Below are 22,557 nucleotides of genomic sequence, written 5' to 3'. Positions count from 1 at the left end.
ACAATGTTGTCAATAGTTCTGTCAATTTGAATGTTTTGTTCTGCTGATAGAAAAAGTTTGTTAGGCCCTTCGGTTATTTTTTTACTTTTGCACCTCAATTCCGCTCCTTTGTATTGATAGTTAAATAGTTCTTCTAGTTGTGTTAGTATATGTGTTTTGGCTGCTTCGTCTTCTTCGTGTGTTAGTAAATTTTTAAGTCTTTCCTCTTCTTTTTTCCTTTTTGAGTTAACTAGTGTGGCCAGTATTTGGCTTTGCTGCTTAATGGAGCTTTTAATTAGCGTCCATATTTGTGTGACTTTGAAATGGGGTGTGTTTGAGTCATGTATTATATTTTTGAGGAGGTTTGCGATTGTTTTTAAATAGAGCGGGTCATTTAGGAGGTCGTTGTTAAGTTTCCAGATCGGTGTTTTTTGTTTTTTCTTTTTTAGTTTAGCGTTCAGCAGTTCCACTAAGACTCCTTTGTGGTCTGTATATTGTAAAGTCTCTACGAGATGTGTTACACTTTTTGTTTCGCACGCCCTTGGCACATACACTCTATCTATCCGTGTTTCTGTTTGGTGTGCCTTGTCCCTGAACGTGGTGACCCGGCCCGTGACCTCTACTTCTCTATAGGCATCTACTAACCGGAAAGCCTTGATGACTCCCCCCAAATAGTCATGCGTTTTAATTGTTACATGAGGAGTAGGACCCTCTGTGTTTGTGTTTTGCTTGTCTAATTGGGAATCAATGTAATTTAAATCACCCCCTACTATCAAATTTTCTCCTGCGTACTGAGTGTGTAGAATGTCACTTAGCATTCCAAAAAACTCGTGTTTCTCTTTTTTTTGAGCGGGTGCATAAATGTTGACTAACGTGTATGTGTGTTTTTGTGAGCTTGTCCTAATTATTACTATCCTCCCGCTATTGTCTTGATATGAGTGTGTGATTGAAAACCTATTGGATGTTTGTAAAATGGCTGTCCCTCGTGGCTTTCTACCTAAACTAAAATAACCCTCCCGGAGGCCCATAAGAGAGACTGCTTTTTTGGCCTTGTACTCTAACTGTGTGTTGGTCTCTTGCAGAAAGATAAAATCTGGCTTGTATTTCCTTGTGAGGTGTGCTATGTAGGTGTGTTTATTGTTAAGCCCTCTGATGTGGAGTGTCAAAATTTTGATGTCTGCCATGAGTGTGTGAGATTGGTTTGCGTGTTTGTTATTCTATTGTGTGTGTGTGCGTTTTATCTTTAAGAGTTGCTTTGTTGTTTATGTGTTTGAATGTGTGTTAGGGTCCTCGCCCTCATCTATGACTAGCACTGACGGGGAGTCTGGAAAGTTCAGCTCGAAGCAGGACGTTTTGGCGCCGCCGTTTTGGCGACGCCGTTTTGGCCCCACCGTTTTGGCGCGAAGGTCGTTTTGGCGCCAGCCGTTTTGGCGACGGGACGTTTTGGCGCGATATACATTATGTACGTTTATTGTATTATTTCTTTTAAAAGAATTATTCATATCTATGTTTTGCATGAGTGTTTGTGTTAAGACATATTTTTCACGTATTAAATGTAAATGTGTGTTTGCGTTTTGGCTTGTGTATGTGTGTTTATTAAGAGGCACACTTTTATTTTCAAAAAAGTTTATTAAGATATTACTTTAAAATTTAAAAAAAAAATTAAAAAAAAATGAAACGATGATAGACTAAAAATTGATGCAATTATTTGTTTACATTAACATTGGTTTATTTAATGACTTTGGTATGTAGACTTTGGGCCGCTCTCGGAATTAAAGATTAAGGATTATAAATTCGCACCTAGGGATGTCAAGTGGAGTGCTAGAAACAGATTATCGTCTTACGCGTGAGAGAGGGGAGGGGTGGAGGAAAGAGTATATACAAGGAGTGAAATGTGAGCAGAAGAGAGGGGGCGGGATAGGTGTCACATGTAATGACCATTCCCAAGGAGATGATCGCCAGACGCATGACGCCAACGACCAGTGCTCGGTGCTGGTCTTGTCTTCATTTGTTTAACTCTACCTGCGTCAATGCGAGATGTGTCACCCAAATCACTCCTACCCAATTTCTCAAAATATATCTTTTCAAAGTATCTTAGTGTCGTGAATTTGTTTCTATCTATTGTCGCCCAGAGTGTTTGTTTATATTGGTGGATTCACGTTAGAGTTTGTACTGACCACATTCCGAGTCTTGATCTTTACTATGTGTGGAGTTATTGTCGTCATTCAGCGTAATAGAGCGTTAGATGTTTTGTTATATTACAGTGTGAGACTTAGCTAATTCGTATATTACACTAATGTCAAATAAAAAACTAAATCTTTTGGAAAGAAATCCAAAAATGTCATCCAGTGCGATTAGCAGAACTCACATATAGCATGTCATAACCATTCAGGAATCTGACTTATTATAGGCCTATATTCATGAAATAAGCAAAACCTTTATAATTAAAAAAAAAAACAATTCGCTGAACGGTGTTAGAATTCATACTATACATACAATATTATGGTAGAGTGAAATAAACATTATTATAAAAGTTACGTGCTTATTAAATTATCGTCAAATGATATCTCGCGCCAAAACGTCCCGTCGCCAAAACGGCTCGCGCAAAACGTCCCGTCGCCAAAACGGCGTCGCCAAAACGTCACGTACCGGTTCAGCTCGAGCTTGAACTGTTCTTCCTCTCTTTTCTCCCCCCTCTACCCGGGGATCCTCGTTTAGATCCTCTGATGAGGAAGAGAGAGAGAGGGCCCTCTTTCTTGTTATTTTGGTTGGGGTGGTGGGTGCTGAACTTGCCCCTCCGGATGTTTTAATTTTTTTACTTTGCTTAGATTTGTTTTCAGGGCTGTTAGGTGGGGGGAGACCACTTGGAGTAGCTCCCATAGCTTCTATTTGTTTTTTTCCCCCTCCTTTGCTGCTTTCAACCATTGTGAAGCCATCTTTTTTTAGCTGTTGATCAATCTCGGATTGCTTTTTCTCTCCCTCCCCTTTAAGGGCCATGGCATAGGAGATTTTCCCTCCTACCTCCTTTGCACCTTCTGTGGGGTTTTGGTCCCGTCTGGGGTTCGCCCTATTTGGACACTGGTTTGACCAGTGCTGATCCTGTCCGCAATGCCAGCACTGTTGTCTACGTCCCGGGATGGTCACGAGGACCTTATAGGTCCTCGGATCGTCCTCATATCGTAACTGAATATAATGGGGGAGTTCTGTCTGTTTGCGGAGTTTGATCCAAGCCGCCCACTTATCTGAGTTGCCTAGCTTGATAGGCTCTATCTTGGAGCCTTCTTCTGCAAAGGCTCCAAAGATTTCTCCTATCTTTGATTTGTTTATGGTTGGTGCTACCCAGTGAAGGGTAACCCTGATTTTTTCGTCTTCTAAGGTAAAGACATCTACCTTGAAGTCCTTATCATTCCCGAATGATTTCCCTAGTATACGGGTTCTCACTCGGGCGGATGTTGGGACCAGGAACCAGACAAAGGGGTTCTCGAAGCGATAGAGAGAACTCACTTCGTCCGGTGTTAGTTTCAGGCACTCTATTAGGCTCGCCATAGTGGCCTTAACAGCCCCTTGGCCTGACAGCTTTAGAAGCAAGGTACCTGGGGCGTGGACAAGTCCACCATCCAGGTCCTTTTTTTCAATAAAAAATGTCTTAACTGACATTTTTACAAGGGTTTATCACAAGTACAGAGACAGAAAAGAGACGATAACTACACTACAAACTACACAGTACTTTACTACACAACCCTCGCGCCGTCCACTCTAAACAGTAACACACAAAAATCCGCAGAATCACAAAAAAAAACACAGAAACACAAGTAATCCACAGAAATAAATCCTCAAGTGTTAGCTACTTAATCAATCTCTTATTTGAATCCTCAAAAAAAAAAAAAAAAATTAAAATTTTCCCCAATACAAAGAAAAAAAAAGGTATGAAAATGAAGTTTACAAGATTACTATTCGTTTTAAATTAGGTCTAACTTATAATGCATACTAATTAGCTTTTTCTCTTTAAAAAACTGCTTGCATAACTGATTTTAAAAATTAGATTTTTCGCTTTCAGAAAAAAAAAGTAGCCGTTGCATCAGAACTTTGAATGGTCTAAAATATTGTGATGTCGGATTTTCAATATCTTTTCTAGTTTACGAGATCTATACGGGACGGACGGACAGACATTTCGCACAAAACTAATAGCTAACAAGATTACAAAGACAGTTTGTGTGGAAACACAAACTCAAAATCGGCCCCCGAAGTGGTCCACCCAGGCAGGCTTCAATATTTTCAGAAAGAACATCCAAAATGAAATTATATCAAAGACAAATGAGAGATAAGAATGGAGAAAGAAGGTTGACAGATCTTGTGTAGTGCCCCAACGGTACAGCAGATCAAAGGATAGGTGCAAGTGAATGCAAAGTTAGATGTGAACCTGGCCTAACTAGTTCCCCTTTCAGACCTTGTGGTCTATAGGGCAGATGATGTAAAGTTCATCGTTTTTGTGGCCTACGGTTAACGAGGGTGTCATGTAGCCAGTTCAACGACCAACCGCCTTTACTTTTCCCAAACTAATATCAGGTACCCATTGGAGCTGGATGGACTCAGAGGCGCCTAAGGATTCCGAAGTTGAAAATCCCAGTCTTCACCAGGATTCGAACCCGGGGCCCCGGTTCAGAAGCCAAGCGCTTTACCGCTCAGCTACCGCGCCTCTCCTGGGCCTAAATATATATATAGGCCTATGTCAGCTAGCCCTAGCACAGATGTATATACATGTACGAACTGTGGCAAACTCTGCCGTACCAGAATTGGCTTGTTCAGTCACTCCAGATTCTGCCCCATCTCAAGACGTAACCAAAGCCAGTGACTCATTGAAGGGCGCATCCAATCTCTACATACCTAACGACCTTGAACATTTGTTATCGATGAGAGATCGAATCCAATAAAAAAGTTCTTATATTTATTAGTTTAGTGTTTTTAATTTATTTATTATCAAATGTGAATTCCAGAGGATGACATAAATTCATTTGGAAATTGCGGTGATAGGTTATGACAAGTTTTAACGTTTCCATTACATTTAAAAATGATTTAATAGTAAGACATCGTAGCCAGGCTGTCTCTTTCAGGTTACACCTTTAAGACCAACAGAAAATCCACTGCAGAGGACAGACGTAGAAAGTGGTAAGGACAACCTGAATCGACAAGGGTTAAGTCTGTGCTGGATGTGGCAAAATATGTAGATCGAAGCTTGGACTGCGTAGCCACGTGAAATTATTCTTCTTCATTTGTCTTCGGACTCCAAGACAAGCCTTATCTTGTATGTTATTATTATTAGGCTATCTTTCTTGTATATTATTATTATTAGGCTATCTTTCTTGTATGTTATTATTATTAGGCTATCTTTCTTGTATGTTATTATTATTAGGCTATCTTTCTTGTATATTATTATTATTAGGCTATCTTTCTTGTATGTTATTATTATTAGGCTATCTTTCTTGTATGTTATTATTATTAGGCTATCTTTCTTGTATGTTATTATTATTAGGCTATCTTTCTTGTATGTTATTATTATTAGGCTATCTTTCTTGTATGTTATTATTATTAGGCTATCTTTCTTGTATGTTATTATTATTAGCACTGAAAACTGTATTAGTATTTTGTAAAAGCGAAGTTAGGTAGTGACTATTCCTAATGCATGTAGGTCTATATTGTAGATATTATAAGTAGGTAATACATTTTTTTATATGTTGAAAACGGGGAAAGGGGAAATACCGTGAACCGGGCGCCAGCTATGCTCACTATGCCTTTACAGTATCTACACCTAATCATTTTCTGAATTCTATTTGAAATCATTAAGACAATAAGAATCAAGAGAACAAAAGTAGATCATGAAAGTGTTAAAAATTCTTTTTGTGTTTTCCACTTATCCAACTTGACAAACTCACAAAGTAATAAGGAAATATACAAATAGAACACTAAACTATTGGTAGGCTATATATATATATCCTTCATAAAGACAATAAGTTGAACTCTTGTGGAGACATTTTGTTCCGACAGAAATATATATGTGTTCATTGATAAAACTAGTGGATGTCTCTATAGTTTATTGAATGAAATGTTGGATAGGTTTGACAATGACTTGAACTCAACAATGAAATATTCAAATAAAATGAAGTCTTTATAGTGCTATTTGATTTTTTTTTATTGCAACACACCAGATGTACCGGTATACAGTAATAGTTTTAGAGACTTGCAGATCATTGTCATTGATTCAGCTCTGTTGTCTTTATGTGATGCAGTCAGTCCTAATCTGCTCAAGTTTGCTTTAATTAAGGTAAGTATTTGTAGTCGAAAAAAAAATCATTTTAACATATGTACATTTTTGAAGGTTATAAACTAGACTATCTTAAAACTGACAAAAAAAAATATTTAAAAGATGTAAATCTTATAATGAAATATTGATACATGTTTTAAAAATATATCAGAGAAATGACAAGCACAACCAACAATTGTAGGATTCTATAGCTGCCTATATTGTTTTTTTTTTGTTTTTGTTTTTTAATACACGTTTTTTAATACACAGTTATGACATCACAGGAAATAAAGTTGATGATTGATATTTCTATTTTTCAACAGCCATCTCACACACTTTTTATAAACATGCTTTAAAAGAATTTCATAAAATTCTTTGATTGGTTTCTTGAAATGAATCTTTTTTTTTTTTTGCTTAGGACAAGGGAATCACATTTTATTTTGAAAAAAGTTTCTATTAAAGCATAAGGAATGTTGAGTGGGAGGAATAGTTAGCTTCAGTCTATACACTTCAATTTCATTGCATGAGTTTTTCATTGAAACTCCATAGTTCTCAAAGTCTTCCAATACATAAGCAGAGCCCTGTAACTAGACGCAGAAACACATCAACACAAGAAAGTATTTTATTATTGCACTCGTATACAAAAAAAGTTGTCTCAATTTATTACCAAATAAACATTCTCCTGTACAGGTTACTCCAGATATTCAGAGAAATCTAAATGATACAAATAAAAATACAATCACATTTGAGCAAGGCATACAGTGATTTTTATGTTATTATTGGCCAATTCAAACATAATGAGCTACATAGCTCAGACAGTTAGTGGAACAATATATTCATCTTTTTGTGTTGGGTGGGTAATGGACAGCGCCGTCTGCCTGTTAATGGTCTTTAGAGAAAAGAGCATTCATGACATAATTGGTCAGTTTGACCAGGTCTGTTTCCGTACAGTGGTTCTCTAGAACTTGGTAGACACGCAGGGACTGGTCTTTGTTGGGAAATACCTGAATCAACTGTTCATACAACCGTTGTGTTTCTTCCCGACTTCGTCTGGTGTCATTAGGATTAGCACTAGCTGTGATGATAGGTTTCTGCCAAGGCTTGTCAACTCTGTTTACTTCTTTGAAGGGCCTGGAGAAAACAAATTCATAAACTTGACATTCTAAATGTATAAAAGTTACATCATTTGTATCATAGTACAAAATAAACTACTCACATGAATGATACATTAGGTTTGTTGTAAGAAGGGTTTTTCAGAAACACATCAAGTTTTGGACCATTGCGACCCAGTGGATCATCAGGAGGCATAAATGCATCTCCAACAAAGACATATTGAAGAAGACTGAAATTCATATGTACAAATTGAGGTTATTCATATAATTCAAGTCTTATAAATCTAATGCTAAGACCAGGCTAGTCTTATAAATCTAATGCTAAGACCAGGCTAGTCTTTTAAATCTATTGCTAAGACCAGGCTAACTCACCACTAAAGTTTTATGTTAAAGAAAAATTTAATTTGTATGATAAGCAAACATAAATCACTCATTTACTTTGAATGTACAATCCTTTTATATGTGGCTCGTTCATCACACAAATCTCTGAACTGATCATTAGATACAATAATTCCATCTTCTTGTTCAGCAAGGTTTAAAATATACCTGCAATGAAATGAACAGATTTAGTAGAACTGATTTCAAATGATTACATTTAGGAGACCCGATTTCAAATTATCAGATCTTATTCCTTTTATTTACAATGTATTTCTAATCAATTAGGTAAAGTGCCCACTCAATGGACCTTCTAGATTAAGTTCATTGATCAGGGAGAGGAGTTGTCTGTAAAATGTTTGACATGTTTCTGATGTTACTTCAAAGTAGAAGATAATTTACTTCCTACTCCAAACCTCCTGCAGGATGACAGGATGGCAAGGTATGAACCCAGGACTATCAAGAAGACTAAACGAGAGTCCAGCATGCATGTTGCATGACCAGTAATTAGGTAATACACTACAACAACTAAATCTTCATGTCCAAGACAAGTCAAATATATATAGATATTGTTACGAATCTCACTATCCAGGCTCTCTGCAAACTGCACCAAACACCACCAACTTAAAGAACTTGACAACTCAGGGCTCCAAAGTAACGTAACACTTTAATAGTTGAATAAATAACAGCCAATACTGTACAATTGGCAGCACGTACCACAAGACTGTACAAATATCTCTTCGATAACACCATCTCGTTCCGGGCTTGCACTGGGTTCAACAGTTCAGGACTGACTTCACATACTAGGCTCGTTGTGTCGGACTCGATCGCAGACCAAGATCAAGACACCAGTCGTCTCAACTGTACTTGACAGTACTCCGCACCGAACCGTCGTAATGCTCCGTACAGAACCACGCCGCTGAACTGTGCTGTAGTCGACCGGACTGTAGTGAACCGGGCTCTGAACCCCTGCTGTGAACCGTCTTGACTGCGACACCTCCGCTCTTATATAGGGTCCCTACTGGCCTTCTCGAACCGGACAGAACGCCGCTCGACGTTTCTAGGTGGTCAGATGACTACAACTCTCGTGACGCTCCTGAGCTCTGTTCACGACGTCGATCCTTCCCGAACCACCGTGTTGACACTCGTCTCGGCTGACCATCGTAACTCGTCACGGTTGACCGCTCTTCTAGCGCTGGCCTGGGGCGATTTGCATCGGCTGACTACACTCACACCACTACCCCCATCTGTGCTACCACCAAGTTTATAACAATATATATATTGCTTAACTCCAGTGGCGGACTGATAGGGTTAATGTGTGTTAAAGTGTGTTTGACCTACTGACACACGAGACTAAGGTGAATCACACAGGTCAACGGCTGTTGAACAAGGGACCTTACTGCTAGTACATGCAAATATGACCTGTGTTATGGTCACATGATCGAAAGCTTTCACTGTTGAGAGACAATGTGTAAGAGTCCAGGACAGCAAGGCAGTAAGGACATGTGTGGTACAAAGTGAGTCCTTGAAAATGTAGCTGTCCGAGTCTAGAAGTAGTAGTGTTATTAAGTAGGCCGTTCTATTGTGTTAAAGCATTTGAAGTTAGTGAAGCCAATAGAGTTTTATTGGCTGTTGATGTATTTGTCATTAAACTGCCACATTGTTATTTTGAAACTCTTGTTGTCAAGTTCTTGTGTTAATCAGTGTTTATAGACTTCCGGGGTGCTGCACAGCAGGCGACCTGATTATACTGGACTCTTTTTTCTATTTTTTTTTTCTGTTAATATTTCATGACATTTGTTACTACTCAAATGTTTCAATGGATATGCACTGTGTCTTTTGGATTCTAATGTTGGTATGGATTTTAATTTGTGTGGAAACGTGTATTTCAGTGGAGTTTTGTGGTAAGACGCTTGACAGTATGGACAACACACCCGCCATCTTGGAACCTAATAACGAGCCTAAGCCCAAGGCTTTAACCGAACAAATCCCTAGCACAAAACGTAAGAAGAGAGGACGTAGAGGAGGAATACGAGTTAAGTGTAGAAGAAGAGGACAAAGAGGCTTCCTTCCACCCATCGTAACAGGCAATGTTAGGTCTTTACAAAATAAGATGGAAGAATTAACAGGTTGCTGTGAACATCTGTATCAATTTAGGGAGTGTTCCTTAATGTGTTTCACTGAAACCTGGCTCAATGATACGGTACCCGACTCTTCTGTTGATCTCGATAAATTTTACGTTTATAGAGCAGACAGAACAATTAATAGTGGAAAGTCAAAAGGAGGAGGACTCGCAATCTATATAAACAAGGAATACTGCAACGCCAATAATGTGAACATCAGGAATAAAATTTGTGACCCTAACATTGAACTTATGTGTGTCACACTTAGGCCTTACTACTTGCCTAGAGAATTCACCCAGGTGTGTGTTGTTGTTGTGTACATACCACCGACGGCTGACACAGCGACTGCGTCGGAAATAATTTTTGATGTGCTTCACAATGTACAATCAAAACACCCGGACTCTGTTTGTATCGTAACTGGAAATTTCAACAACCTAAATATTGACAACACACTGTCAAACTATTGCCAGTATGTCTCCCTCCCCACAAGGCAGGGCAGAACGCTCGACAAATGCTACGTAAACATTAAGCAGGCTTACAAATGTAAAAGTTTGTTCCCACTTGGAGAATCTGACCATGTATTACTCCATCTTATACCAAATTACAAACCTACTCTTAAAACTACAAAGAGAGTTATAAAAACGGTCAAGATGTGGTCTGAAGAGGCTGTAGAAAAACTATGAGGATGCATTGAGAAAACTAACTTAGAAATCCTTATTGAGAACTGTCCAGACATAAACGAACTAACAGAAACTGTTAACTCATATCTATCATTCTGCGAGGAGTTAACAATTCCAACAAAAACAATACAAGTCTATGGAAACAATAAGCCCTGGATGACCAAAAAAATCAAACACCTTATTACTGAAAAGAAAACAAAGTATAAGGCTAGCAAGGAAGAGTTTATAAATGCTAAAAATAAACTGAGAAAAGCAATAATTGAAGGGAAAAAAACATACAAAGAAAAAATTGAGAATTTCTTTGCCAAGAACAACTCAAAACAATGCTGGGAGGATTAAAGAAAATAACAGGCTGCGCCTCAAAACGAGAACAAATTTTAGTGGCTGATGATGAGAAATTCGCAAACGAACTAAATTATTTTTATTCTCGTTTTGACAAAGAAGATTTTGTTGATCTACACAAAGAACTTTTCAACACTCTGTCCAAAGGAAAACAAGAGCCCTACGTCAATTTTGTAACTGAGGATGAAGTGACCTTGTTATTTAAAAGAGTAGACGTAACAAAAGCTTCTGGACCAGACAAAATTAGTGGCAAGCTGATCAAGCTATGTGCGGAGCAAATTTCTTCTATCTTCTGTCATATCTTTAACCAGTCATTGCAAACGTGCGTAATTCCAAACATCTGGAAAACTTCAGAAATCATACCAGTGCCTAAGAAACCAAAAATAGATTGCTTAAATGATTTCCGCCCAGTAGCACTAACACCTATTGTTATGAAATGTTTTGAAAAATATATGCTTAAACAACTTGTAGCAAAAGTCAATAACAGCCTAGACCCTCACCAATTTGCATACAAAGCAGCTAGAGGAACTGAGGATGCCATTCTATTGCTTTTGGACCATCTTTATAAGCATCTCGATATACCCAAAACCTACGCACGAGTCCTCTTCGTAGATTTCTCCTCGGCTTTCAATACCATACAGCCACATCTAATGATAAACAAACTGAGTAACTTAAATGTAAGCCCTTACTTACAAGCATGGGTTCTAAACTTTTTAACCCAACGGCCCCAGTATGTTAAAGTCAACAACACCAAATCGTCAACTCGAGTACTATGTACGGGTGCTCCACAAGGTTGTGTACTTTCTCCACTCTTTACACTAATGACATAAGAAGCATCTATGACTCAGTTAAACTCATTAAATTCGCTGATGATACTGCCATAGTCGGTCTTATTTCAGGAGACGAAACTCAGTATCGAAGCTCGATAGAAGAGTTTACAAACTGGTGCACCGACAACTTTCTAGAACTGAATGTAACAAAAACTAAAGAACTTATAATAGATTTTAGAAAGAAAAAACAAACTATACGTGAACTGCAAATAAACACTACATCTATAGAACAAGTAAAGGCATATAAATATCTAGGCTTTATCATCAACAACAAGCTTTCATGGGAAGACCACCTTGGAACTCTGACAAAGAAAACAGCCCAGCGACTCTTTTTTCTATACAAACTCAACAGTTTTAAATTAAACAAGAAGATCCTTGAGACATTTTACGGCGCAACTGTACAAAATCTGCTAACATACGGAATAAGTTGTTGGCAAGGCAACGCCTCATCTAAACTGTTGCAACGTCTAGAAAACATCATTAAAAAAGCATCAAAAATTACACTCACAACATTACCACATTTAAAGGAACTTTTTGAACAAACGTGCCTAAGAAAAATCGAAAAAATCTTGGAAGACAACGGCCACCCGCTCCATCAGAACTACGCCAGGTCGTCGCGAGGTGGGCGACTGCTGTCAATCAAAACAAGAACGGAGCGGTACAAAAACTCGTTCGTACCTCACTCGGTCAGACTCTATCACCGCCACTCATTGATCAGGGAACATGAAATGCACCAAGATACCTGTGTGTAGTCGATGAATGAACTCTTCATGTTGTCTGTTGTATTTATGTGTATGTTTCTGTTGTGTTGTCTTTATATGAGAAACGAGTCCTTGTAATCACAACAAATTTCCGTAAGGATCAATAAAGCAGTCTTAGTCTTAGTCTTACAGAAGGCCTGATAGAGAAGATCGTAAATATATATATATATATATATATATATACACATTTATGTCTGGGACAAAAACACTAAGCCAGAAAGGCTGTGCTATTATTTTACAACAAAGAAGCCTGCACCCACCTGTCATCATAACTTGCTATTATTCTGCCACCATCCAATCGACGAGCTGGTGTAAATTTAACTATTCCATCCTGGTTAAGTTTTTCTAATAATTGTTTTCCTCTGATGGGATCTGAGTTATACCATCCTTTACTAGGATCTCCATAACGTCGAGATTCAGGGACAAACACTGTGATTCTGTCATGGCCTCTATCTTTAAAATACTTCACAGCAATAACAATACCTCGTACTGAGAAACATTTATTGTCACCATGTCTATTTAAATAGAGAGAAATGAATATTAGTTAAACAACTTTTCTTAGCATTCCCTAATGCCTAACATTACATGTCTAGATTCAAACATTTGGTTATCCATCTAATTCTGCCTGTTTTGTTAACTAATGTTTCTAAAATGAACTATCTTTTAAGAAAATAGACAACTGTAATTTAAATATCAAAAGGCACTTGTGTTATGCTTTTCATTAAATTTCTTTAATTCATAACTATCTTGCAGCACAATTGAATTCAAATCAAAAGATCTGCCTTATCTCTCTACAATGTGTTCAGATTAATGACTGATGACTAAATGACCAATTAGTCTAAAGACAAATAATATTTAAATTTAAAATAGATGATTAAAATGTAAAATCATTAAACTAAAAATAACAAAATTAATCATTCTGGATACAAACAAAGCATTTTGCACTGAATACTGGGCAAAATCTGGATACAAAACAACCATGTCACCCACACACAACCAATCAGAATCTCACACCAAGCATCATGTCACTTGAGACAGTTTTGATTGGTCATCGTTATCTATACAAATCCTTCATATTTAGTGTTTTTGTGCATTATTTTAATAACATAGACCTAAATCATGGCTTCAAAGAAGATGAAGAGCAAGGTAAGGAAAAGGAAGTGGAATACAAATGAATTGAAAAAGGAAATAATTTCATAGTGTGTGGAATATCGCAGCCAAATGTTAAAGTTGATAATATGAACAATTTTAAAGTGAAAGGAGCAACTGAAAGCTAAAGGGAAGTCACCAATGATTTTACAATGCCATAGTCTCATGGAGGGGGATTCCCCCAATTATAAATACTCTTTAGTGAACAGTAGTAAAGAATCTTCAAAAAAACAAACTATTTTGTTAATGTGTATGACAAATGAAAACCCAAGTGCTTCTCAGCAAATTAAACTAAAAGGCTTATAGACAGCATTATAAAATGAAGCAATTAGCAACATCAAGCTAGAAAACATAAAGCAGAAAAAAAAAGCTACTTACGCCATAGCCACATTGCTGCCATCTATGACAATGTATCTAAGGTCTTTTCTGTAATCCTGTTTTGGCCAGGTATTTTCCTCTGACTCAGTAGAATCATTTGTCTGTAAAGTATTGACTGTAGGTCTTCGAATGTCTCTCTGTGATGGATAGGATGGTTTGGAGTTACCTCTCTTGGGTGATTTTAGTAGCCCACCTCCAGTAGCTCCCCTTGCTAGAGAGAATGTATGAATGTAAATGAGATTAGGAGTTGAATGTTTGTACGTTATGATTTGTGTTGTAAATTAAGGAACCGTTGGGTGGTTATTAGTGCAGTTGAGTGTAGATATAATGTAGATGATGTTCGCAAGTTCGTAGATCTAATAATTTCCAATAGATGTGTTTTAAATTTGTTAATATATCAATTTGTGTGACAATATGGATAAATATGACAATTTTGTTTTCTATTTGAATCATAAGAAATTCCATTTTAACAAATATTTAACATTTTCCGATTCAAAAATTAATAAAAAAGTTATGCATGTTTAATTTAAGTATGGTAGTTCACCCCTAAAGGGAAAAAAAAAATTCCATACAAATGTGGAAAATTGTGGGCATGGTTATACCCTATCATAGATACATACATTTTTTAAAACACATTTCTGGAAAAAACAAGAAGCCTAGCATCTATTTTAAGAATTAATAGAAGGATAGTAACAGTGGATATAGTCAAACATTGATAAATAAAACAGCCTACCTGAAGTACAAGCTAAAACTGTGCTGTCTATTTCAATGTCTGCCTCATCATCAGAAATGATTACAGTGTCCAGCACTGAAACAGCTGGAGCCTCTTCGCCAACAAAAATCACACTATCATTTAAGTCAATGTTATTGCCAGTGTTAGTGACATTATTGCCAGTGTTGGCAACATTTGAAATTGGAACATGGATATGTGTACCTTTGGTAGCCATTGTAATTTGAGCCTGGGCGGTTGCGCCACTGGCCTGTTTCAAACCACAGTGTCGACTAGATTTGATTTCATCAAGAGTCTTTAAGAAGTCAGAAGGTTTCACAATGTTGTTCATATCATACTGTGATAAACTTCTCTCGATGTCTTCAGGACAATAATGTAAATCTAAAGCAAACTGCCACAAAGAATCAGCCTGATTGATTGCATGATTCTGGTCAGCTTTCCCTCGTTCATAACTTTTAGGCTGGAGGAAATGTCCATTTGTAAAAGGAATTGTGTCCCTGAAAGTTAATTGTCTGTCACTAAGACCCCCATCACAAGTTTCTTGTCCACCAAGAGTTACTGGTGATAAAACGGATGGTGAGGCATATGTGGTATAGTTTGTCTTGGAATCAGACAAAACTGTGAAGGAAAAACAAGAGACATTTGAATGAAAACAATATTGAAAATTATTTCCCACATTTATATAGACATAGATGGTCTTGAGCTTCATAAGTGCTGCTTTGGACTGAGCAATTCTGGTCAGTCATTCAGGTTTGGTTCCTTCGCAAGAAACAATAGATATGAAGTATTTAAAGCTTCTGACACAGTTTTTACTTAAAATACTGATGTCTATGACCTGCTGACCATTGTCAACAAATGCACAAATGGCTATATCACAAGGTCCTCAGGACTTCAAGACCTTTCTGTAGAGAACAGTACCAGGGAAAAGAAGAAGTGTCAGACAGGGAAAGCGATGGGAAAACATCTTTAGAATGGATGGACCTGTCATTAAAAGAGATTCTAGTTATGACAAAAGGCAGAGAGGAATGGAGAGAAATGGTCGACAGCTTATGTCTTCAGTGCCCCAACAGACAGTGTATACATAAATAAGGCGTGGAGCAAGTAATTTCTATTTTTAACTCACTGCTGTGTCCACAATTTTATTTATAGTTTTCTTTTTGAACTACTCTCTAAATACAAGTGTGTTTTGAAAAATATTTTCTTTGATATATTTATTGGATATTGTTTAGTCTAGACTTCGGAATTTATGGAGTAGTAAACAAAGTTTCTAGAATATACATTATTTATTTTAATTATACAAAGTTTTTTTTTTTTTTTTCAGAATTCACCATATCAGAAGGGTAGTGATAAAAGTTCTCAGTTGTATACACCAATTTCTGGCATGTGTGTTTGATCCATACTGTTGGCTAAACATTTTAAAACTTTTTTTTTTTAACTAACCAGGACTGAAAAGATAGATGGGTCAACAGAAGAACAAGCGAAATGAAATAAAAGTGTATAAAAAAACAAATTTTAACAAGAAGACCTTAGAGCTTCATCTGGGAATAAGTCTAAGAAATATCAAAAGCCAAAAGTTTACATGGAGGATTTTGATGTTTCTGTAAAGTACTCAGAGCTGAGTTATTTCTGTCCCTAGCTACTGTGTCAACCTCATCAGAGTCAGAGTCATTCATGTGACAGAGTTGAGTCTCTTTTATAATATGGTCAATCTGAAAACAAACATTAAACATTATTATTGAGTTGTGATGTGATAAAAAGGATTAAGAAATAAATTACACAAGAAAGTTATTGCAGACCTGCCTACCTAAAAAAGTTCAAAGGTGTAACACTGATGGTCAAAATGTGTATTTTGGCACCAGAATGTGTAACACTAGCGCAATCGGCTGTTTTTGTCAAATATATATATATCTATATCTATATATATCTATCTATCTATATATATATATATTATATATGTATAATTTAAAAGCAAAATAACATTATATTTAGATTTGGATATATATATATATATATTATATATATATAAATATTTAAGAAGACAATATCCTTTTTAATTAATACATGCCATCAAAATCAAATCTGTAGCACAACTGCCACTAATAAATTTATAATCTAGATCTCTATACTAGACTCTATATTTAAGTCTATATAGATCTAATAACTAATAGTTGCAGAGTGCAGAGCTCTAGAGACCAGATCTAAAATCTAAATCTACCTAACTAATACATTAATTTATTATAATATCTAATACTATAGTAATAAAGATCTGGCGACTTCTGGTCTAGACTCTAGATACCAGAAAAGACAAGTAGATCTAGAATCTAGGACAAATCTAGAGTCTAGATGTATAAAGATTTGAATCTTTGCCTAAATTATATACATTTAATTTAACTATTTAGATCTAAATCTAAAACTAAATCTAGTAGACTCTAATCTATTCTAAAGTTTCTATATCTAGACAATCTAGTCAGAAGATGACAGATGTAGATCTAGACCTAGCATGATTGGTTATCACTTTGAACCCAAAAAATAAGCGTAACATCTTCAAAAGGGTCCTTCCAAGTTTTACCAAAAAATATTTCGCTTCTCTGCTTGTAACCGACGTCACGCCTAACCCCACCTCTCACCATTCACCAGTTTTTACCTGTACTGGCCACGCCACGCCTACGATACTGGTCATTCCATCTCTTCTGAAACAGGTGGGGGCCTCGAGGGCGCTAAGCAAACTTGATTTATTTCCTCTGGGAAACTGAGCCGCTCATTCGCCCCCCCCCCCCCCCCCCCAGCTCCAGAGTTAGGTGTTACTGAATGAACCCTACCACCTACCACACATGAATGCCGCTGGACTACACATATCTAGGTGACTTTCCCTACACACTTGCCATTGTCGGCTGTGTGGCCCCTGAATTTAGGAAATTTAGACACCGGATATTTAGGCACAGCATATTTACGGATATTTAGGCACCGGATGTTTAGGCACCCGGAAATTTAGGTATCCGGAAATTTAGGCACCCGGATATTTAGGCACCCGGAAATTTAGGCACCGGATAATTAGGCACTTTTTGACAAGGCGGAAAGTTATACACCGGATAATTAGGCACTCTTTAATTAGCGACCTTAATTTTGAAAATAATTTTCAAATGTTAACGTTTATTTTAGACGATATAATAAATAGCAACTATAACGATTCTAGCTAAAGAAAAGCTGACAAATGGGGAAAAATGACAATCATGAGAATGTGTGGAAAAATGACTCAGGATTCATTATATAATATAGACATCACAGGATTCAGGGGAGGGGAGGTAGAGATGATTCTCCGCTCATTGCTTCAGTCCATCACCAGCCCCTATAAAGTTGACTGGTGAGTTTTTAAATTTTGATTATGCAATCTGTGAGCGCCACTTGATTGCAGAAAGAACTCTAACAAATTAACAAACAGGAAAACCACTATGGTAGTCTGTATCAAAAGCTTTCGAACATTGAGACTTAGTAGTCACAGAAGCTGAAATAGGCCACTAACACTGGACCACAAATAGACTTTGATGTAGCTGGATAAAAACGTTTATTGCATCGGCATGATATTTCGCATGTCGCGGAAAAGACTCGATACATTTTGAACCCAGGAGTCTCATAGGATCAACAGGTGGACCCAATTTCTTTTGAGATACTCGCCCGTGTAAAGGAGCCTTATTCATTGTTTTATCATAAACTGTCAACATAATCATCATATTAAGAACTTTAAAGATTTTCATCTGTTATAAGCAGAATGAGTATTCTGTTTATAACAGATGAAAAGAGACCAATATTCCAAAAATTAATATAGAAATTTTCAACTCATCTGTCTTTACCATAAACACCCTTATTTTTTTTAAATTTCAAAACATTATATTTTATCGCGATTTCTAGCCATTTTGCAATGTCCAACCATATATATTTTATATAAATATTATAGAACATAAATTTACATATATTGAACATATGCGTAAGTGTAGGTAAAAATTTATTACCACAACAAAAATTTGAAGAAGGTAACACACCTATACACTCACACAATAGATCTTCCTAAAGAGGTTGATAATAGAGATTAATGCTATTATAAAAAAAATGAATACTACTTTAGTATATTAAGAAATCTAATCCCTATAAGTAACGCAAAAAGCCTCCTCCTCATTCCCATACCCACTGTGAGGAGACAAGTTTCTCCAGACTTCCAATTTAGCACCTATGCTTTTCCATACCCTTGACCCCAGTGTGTAAGTAACTTTTACGACCAAGTTTACATCTATCTGCTAGAAATCCTCTCCCTTAAGTGGGAGTGTGTGCCCCCCAACCCCCGCCTAGCCCATTTTTAAAATTTAAAGTACGACCCCTCCCTTTCCCAGAAGCAGAGGGTGATTGCGATTATATTTATCGCCAACACTGTCCGACATAATAAATCTTATTTTATAATACTTTTTAATCTAAAGTATTTACATTAGTAACTAAATATTTACAAAAATTGCTTAACCATCATTTTAAGAAACTCACCAGTCAACCTTAGGGGTTGGTGATGGACGGAATCAATGAGCGGAGAATCATCTCTACCTCCCCTCCCCTGAATCCTGTGATGTCTATAATGACTCAGGAGTCAAAAAGTGCCTAATTTCCGGTGCCTAAATTTCCAGATACCCTTTGTGCCCCTCCCCTTTTTTTTTTAAACAGCAAGTAGCATCCCCTTTGAGAAAGGCTGTTTTATATTAAAAAGAAAAACAAAATGCCCTTTTTTTTTTTTTTAAAGATTTATTCACATTAACACACAGCTAAAACCTGCAAGTTTATTTATACAGCAAATCTGTGATTAAAAAGGAATTCCAACTATCCCTTCAAAATAGATTTGCTGTGCTACAACTAGATGAGGCCGAACAAAGCGTTGATAAATCTTAGCAAATTTCAAAGAAATTATTACTGAAACAAGCAATGAAGTACTAAGCCTTAACCCTAAGAAGAAAAAACAGTGGATTAGTGATGAGACATGGAAATTAATCGAAGAGAGGAAATGCGCTAAACAGGCAGTTAACCTAGCAAAAACAAGAAACCACAAGCAACAATCCAAACAAGACTACCAAGCAGTTTCACAAAAAGTCACCAAAATGCTCTGACAGGACAAACGATCGTTTTACAATAATCTGGCAGAACAGGCAGAAGAAGCAGCAGGTAAAGGAGATATAAAACAACTTTACAAATTCATCAAACTTCTCAGTACCAAAAAGGCTATTTGCAATTTTCCAGTCCGAGACATATATGGAAAACTACTTTCTTCAATAAATGAACAACTTGAAAGATGGAAAGAATATTTTCAAGAAGTGCTCAATAGACCTAAACCACGAAATCCACCAGATCTAAATGCAGGACCAACACTAGACATCAACATGGAAGAAATAACAAAAGAAGAAATAAGGAATGCACTCCAACAAATGAAGACAGGTAAAGCTGCTGGAATTGACAACATACCACCCGAAGTCCTAAAAGAAGGAGGAAGTGAAATAGTTGACCAAATGCACAAACTATTCAACAAAATTTGGTTAACAGAAACACCTCCCGGTGAGTGAAAAAAGGGCTTGCTTATAAAAATACCAAAGAGTGAAGATCTATCACAATGTGAGAAATGGCAAGGCATCACTTTGTTGTCAGTACCAAGCAAGATTTTCAGCAGAATCCTATTGAACAGATTAAAGGGAGCATGCGATGAACAGCTAAGGGAAGAACAGGCTGGATTCATGAAAGGGAGATCTTGTGCTGACCAAATAGCTACACTCAGAATAATTGTATAACAATGTGTCGTATGGCAATCTCCTCTCTATGCAACTTTTGTCGACTTTGAAAAAGCTTTTGAAAGTGTCAACAGAGAATCTTTCTGGACTGTAATGAGACATTACGGGATCCCCAATAACATAGTAACCATAATCAAGAACCTTTATGATGGCTTCACCTGCCAAGTAACCCACTGTGGCAAGCTGTCAGAGGAATTTCCAGTCACAACAGGAGTCAAACAGGGATGTCTTCTTTCACCACTCCTGTTCCTTCTAGTATTGGATTGGGTCACAAAAGAAGCCTACTCTAATGCAGGGAAAGGAATCCAATGGACTCTCACACAAAAGCTGGAAGATCTGAAATTCGCTGATGACATAGCCCTATTATCAAACAAACTACAGGATATGCAAGAAAAGGTCACAGCTTTAAGCAAAGTAGGATAAATAGTAGGCCTCAAAATAAACAACCAAAAAAACAAAAGTACTTAAAGTTAACAATAAACAAATTGGAGACATAGTACTGGATTCTCAGACAATAGACCAAGTAGAAAATTTTATATACCTTGGGAGTGTAGTCAGTATATCAGGTGGAACAGATGAAGACATTAAACGCTGTATAAATCTAGCACGTCAGACATTTACACAGCTAAAACCAACCTGGAAATCTCCTCACATCTCAAACAAGACTAAACTAAGAATCTTTAACTCTTATGTCAATGCTGTCCTACATATGGTTCTGAAACATGGAGAACAACTGAAGCGACAACAAAAAAATACAGACCTTCATCAACAGATGCCTGAGAAATATCCTAAAAATACACTGGTATGACAAAGTAGAAAACACCAAACTGTGGGAGAAGAGTGGACAGAAAAATATAGAAGTACAGAACTTAGAGAGGAAGTGGAGATGGATTGGTCACACCCTTAGAAAAGATACCAGCAACAGAGCTAGGCGGGCTTAGAGTGGAACCCCCAGGGAACAAGACGCAGAGGAAGACCAAAAAGAACATTGCGACGCAGTGTACTTGAAGAAGCCTAGAGGACCGGGAAGAGCTGGAAAACCATCAAAAAACTAGCAAGAGACCGTGGAGAGTGGCGTGTTTTTGTCAAGGCCCTATGTTCCATGAGGAACTCAAAGGAGTGATGATGAGGCCCAGCACCTCGATCGGAACAGTCTAGATGTATAAAGACCAATATATAGGTCTAATTTCTAATACTACTATTACTAAATCTAGACTTCATCTAAACAAATTTAGGTCTACTTCATACATCACTACAGATCTGAGAAAAGCAGTAGATATAAAACAAGATTAATCCTGAAGCTGTAACACACAAAGCCATAAATTGCGTAACTTGACTAGAATGAAACATGTGAACTGAAGCGCGCGGTACTGCGTGGGCTGAAATGCTGTTTGCTTGACTAGATCTAGAATAAGCAGACAAACAGTAACATGCAAAGCCATAAATTGCATAATTTGACCCAATTTCCCCAACTCTAACATCCACTTTTTATAAATTGGTGTGTTTTAGTCGCCTTTGTTTTCAGAAACTGGCATTCCTGTAAAAAGGAATAAGGAAACACGCTGAGCCATAAAGTGAATAATTTGACCTAGTTTCGCAAATACGACGTCATCGACCTTGGTTGCCAGGGAGATACTGATCTCGAATGGCTTCGAGATTGTGAAATTTAATAGTCCTTAAAATGCACATTAAATTGCTTATATCTAAATAATTACAAAGAATATATGTCTAATATTTCGTATGTATGTTTTTTTAAGCATTATGAAACTAAAAAAAAGTATTGCACAGGTTTCCGCGTTTGACCCCAAAACCTCTTCAGTTGGTCTTTTATGGACTATGCTGGCTATGAAATACACATATTTCGATGCCTATATAAAAGTGTTTTATGTGGGTCTTCTTAGGTTAATAGCCAATGAAATTAAAAAATCACCTTAAAGGGAAACTCTGATGGTTTTGACAATTTTTAATATAATATATGTTTTGATTTACA

At 36.9% G+C, this 22,557-nt stretch overlaps 1 protein-coding gene across 4 annotated transcripts in view; it reads right to left on the bottom strand.

The window, feature by feature from the left end:
- Positions 1-6,148: 6,148 nt before the first annotated feature.
- Positions 6,149-22,557, bottom strand: part of LOC106070498 (uncharacterized) — a 33,619-nt gene continuing 17,210 nt past the window's right edge. For all 4 annotated transcript variants that reach the window (XM_056034841.1, XM_056034839.1, XM_056034842.1 and 1 more), the window contains 7 exons: positions 16,337-16,466; positions 14,761-15,375; positions 14,028-14,238; positions 12,761-13,015; positions 7,828-7,935; positions 7,494-7,619; positions 6,149-7,408 (listed from right to left, as the gene is read on the bottom strand). In XM_056034841.1, the coding sequence (XP_055890816.1) occupies positions 7,159-7,408; positions 7,494-7,619; positions 7,828-7,935; positions 12,761-13,015; positions 14,028-14,238; positions 14,761-15,375; positions 16,337-16,466 (1,695 nt within the window). In that variant the 3' untranslated portion in view covers positions 6,149-7,158. The remainder of the gene's footprint in view (positions 7,409-7,493; positions 7,620-7,827; positions 7,936-12,760; positions 13,016-14,027; positions 14,239-14,760; positions 15,376-16,336; positions 16,467-22,557) is intronic.

This window comes from Biomphalaria glabrata, chromosome 7 (assembly GCF_947242115.1).
Source record: "Biomphalaria glabrata chromosome 7, xgBioGlab47.1, whole genome shotgun sequence".
Taxonomy (NCBI): Eukaryota; Metazoa; Mollusca; class Gastropoda; family Planorbidae; genus Biomphalaria; species Biomphalaria glabrata.
Note: the sequence above shows the minus strand (reverse complement) of the source record. Positions and strands in the feature narration are given on the sequence as shown.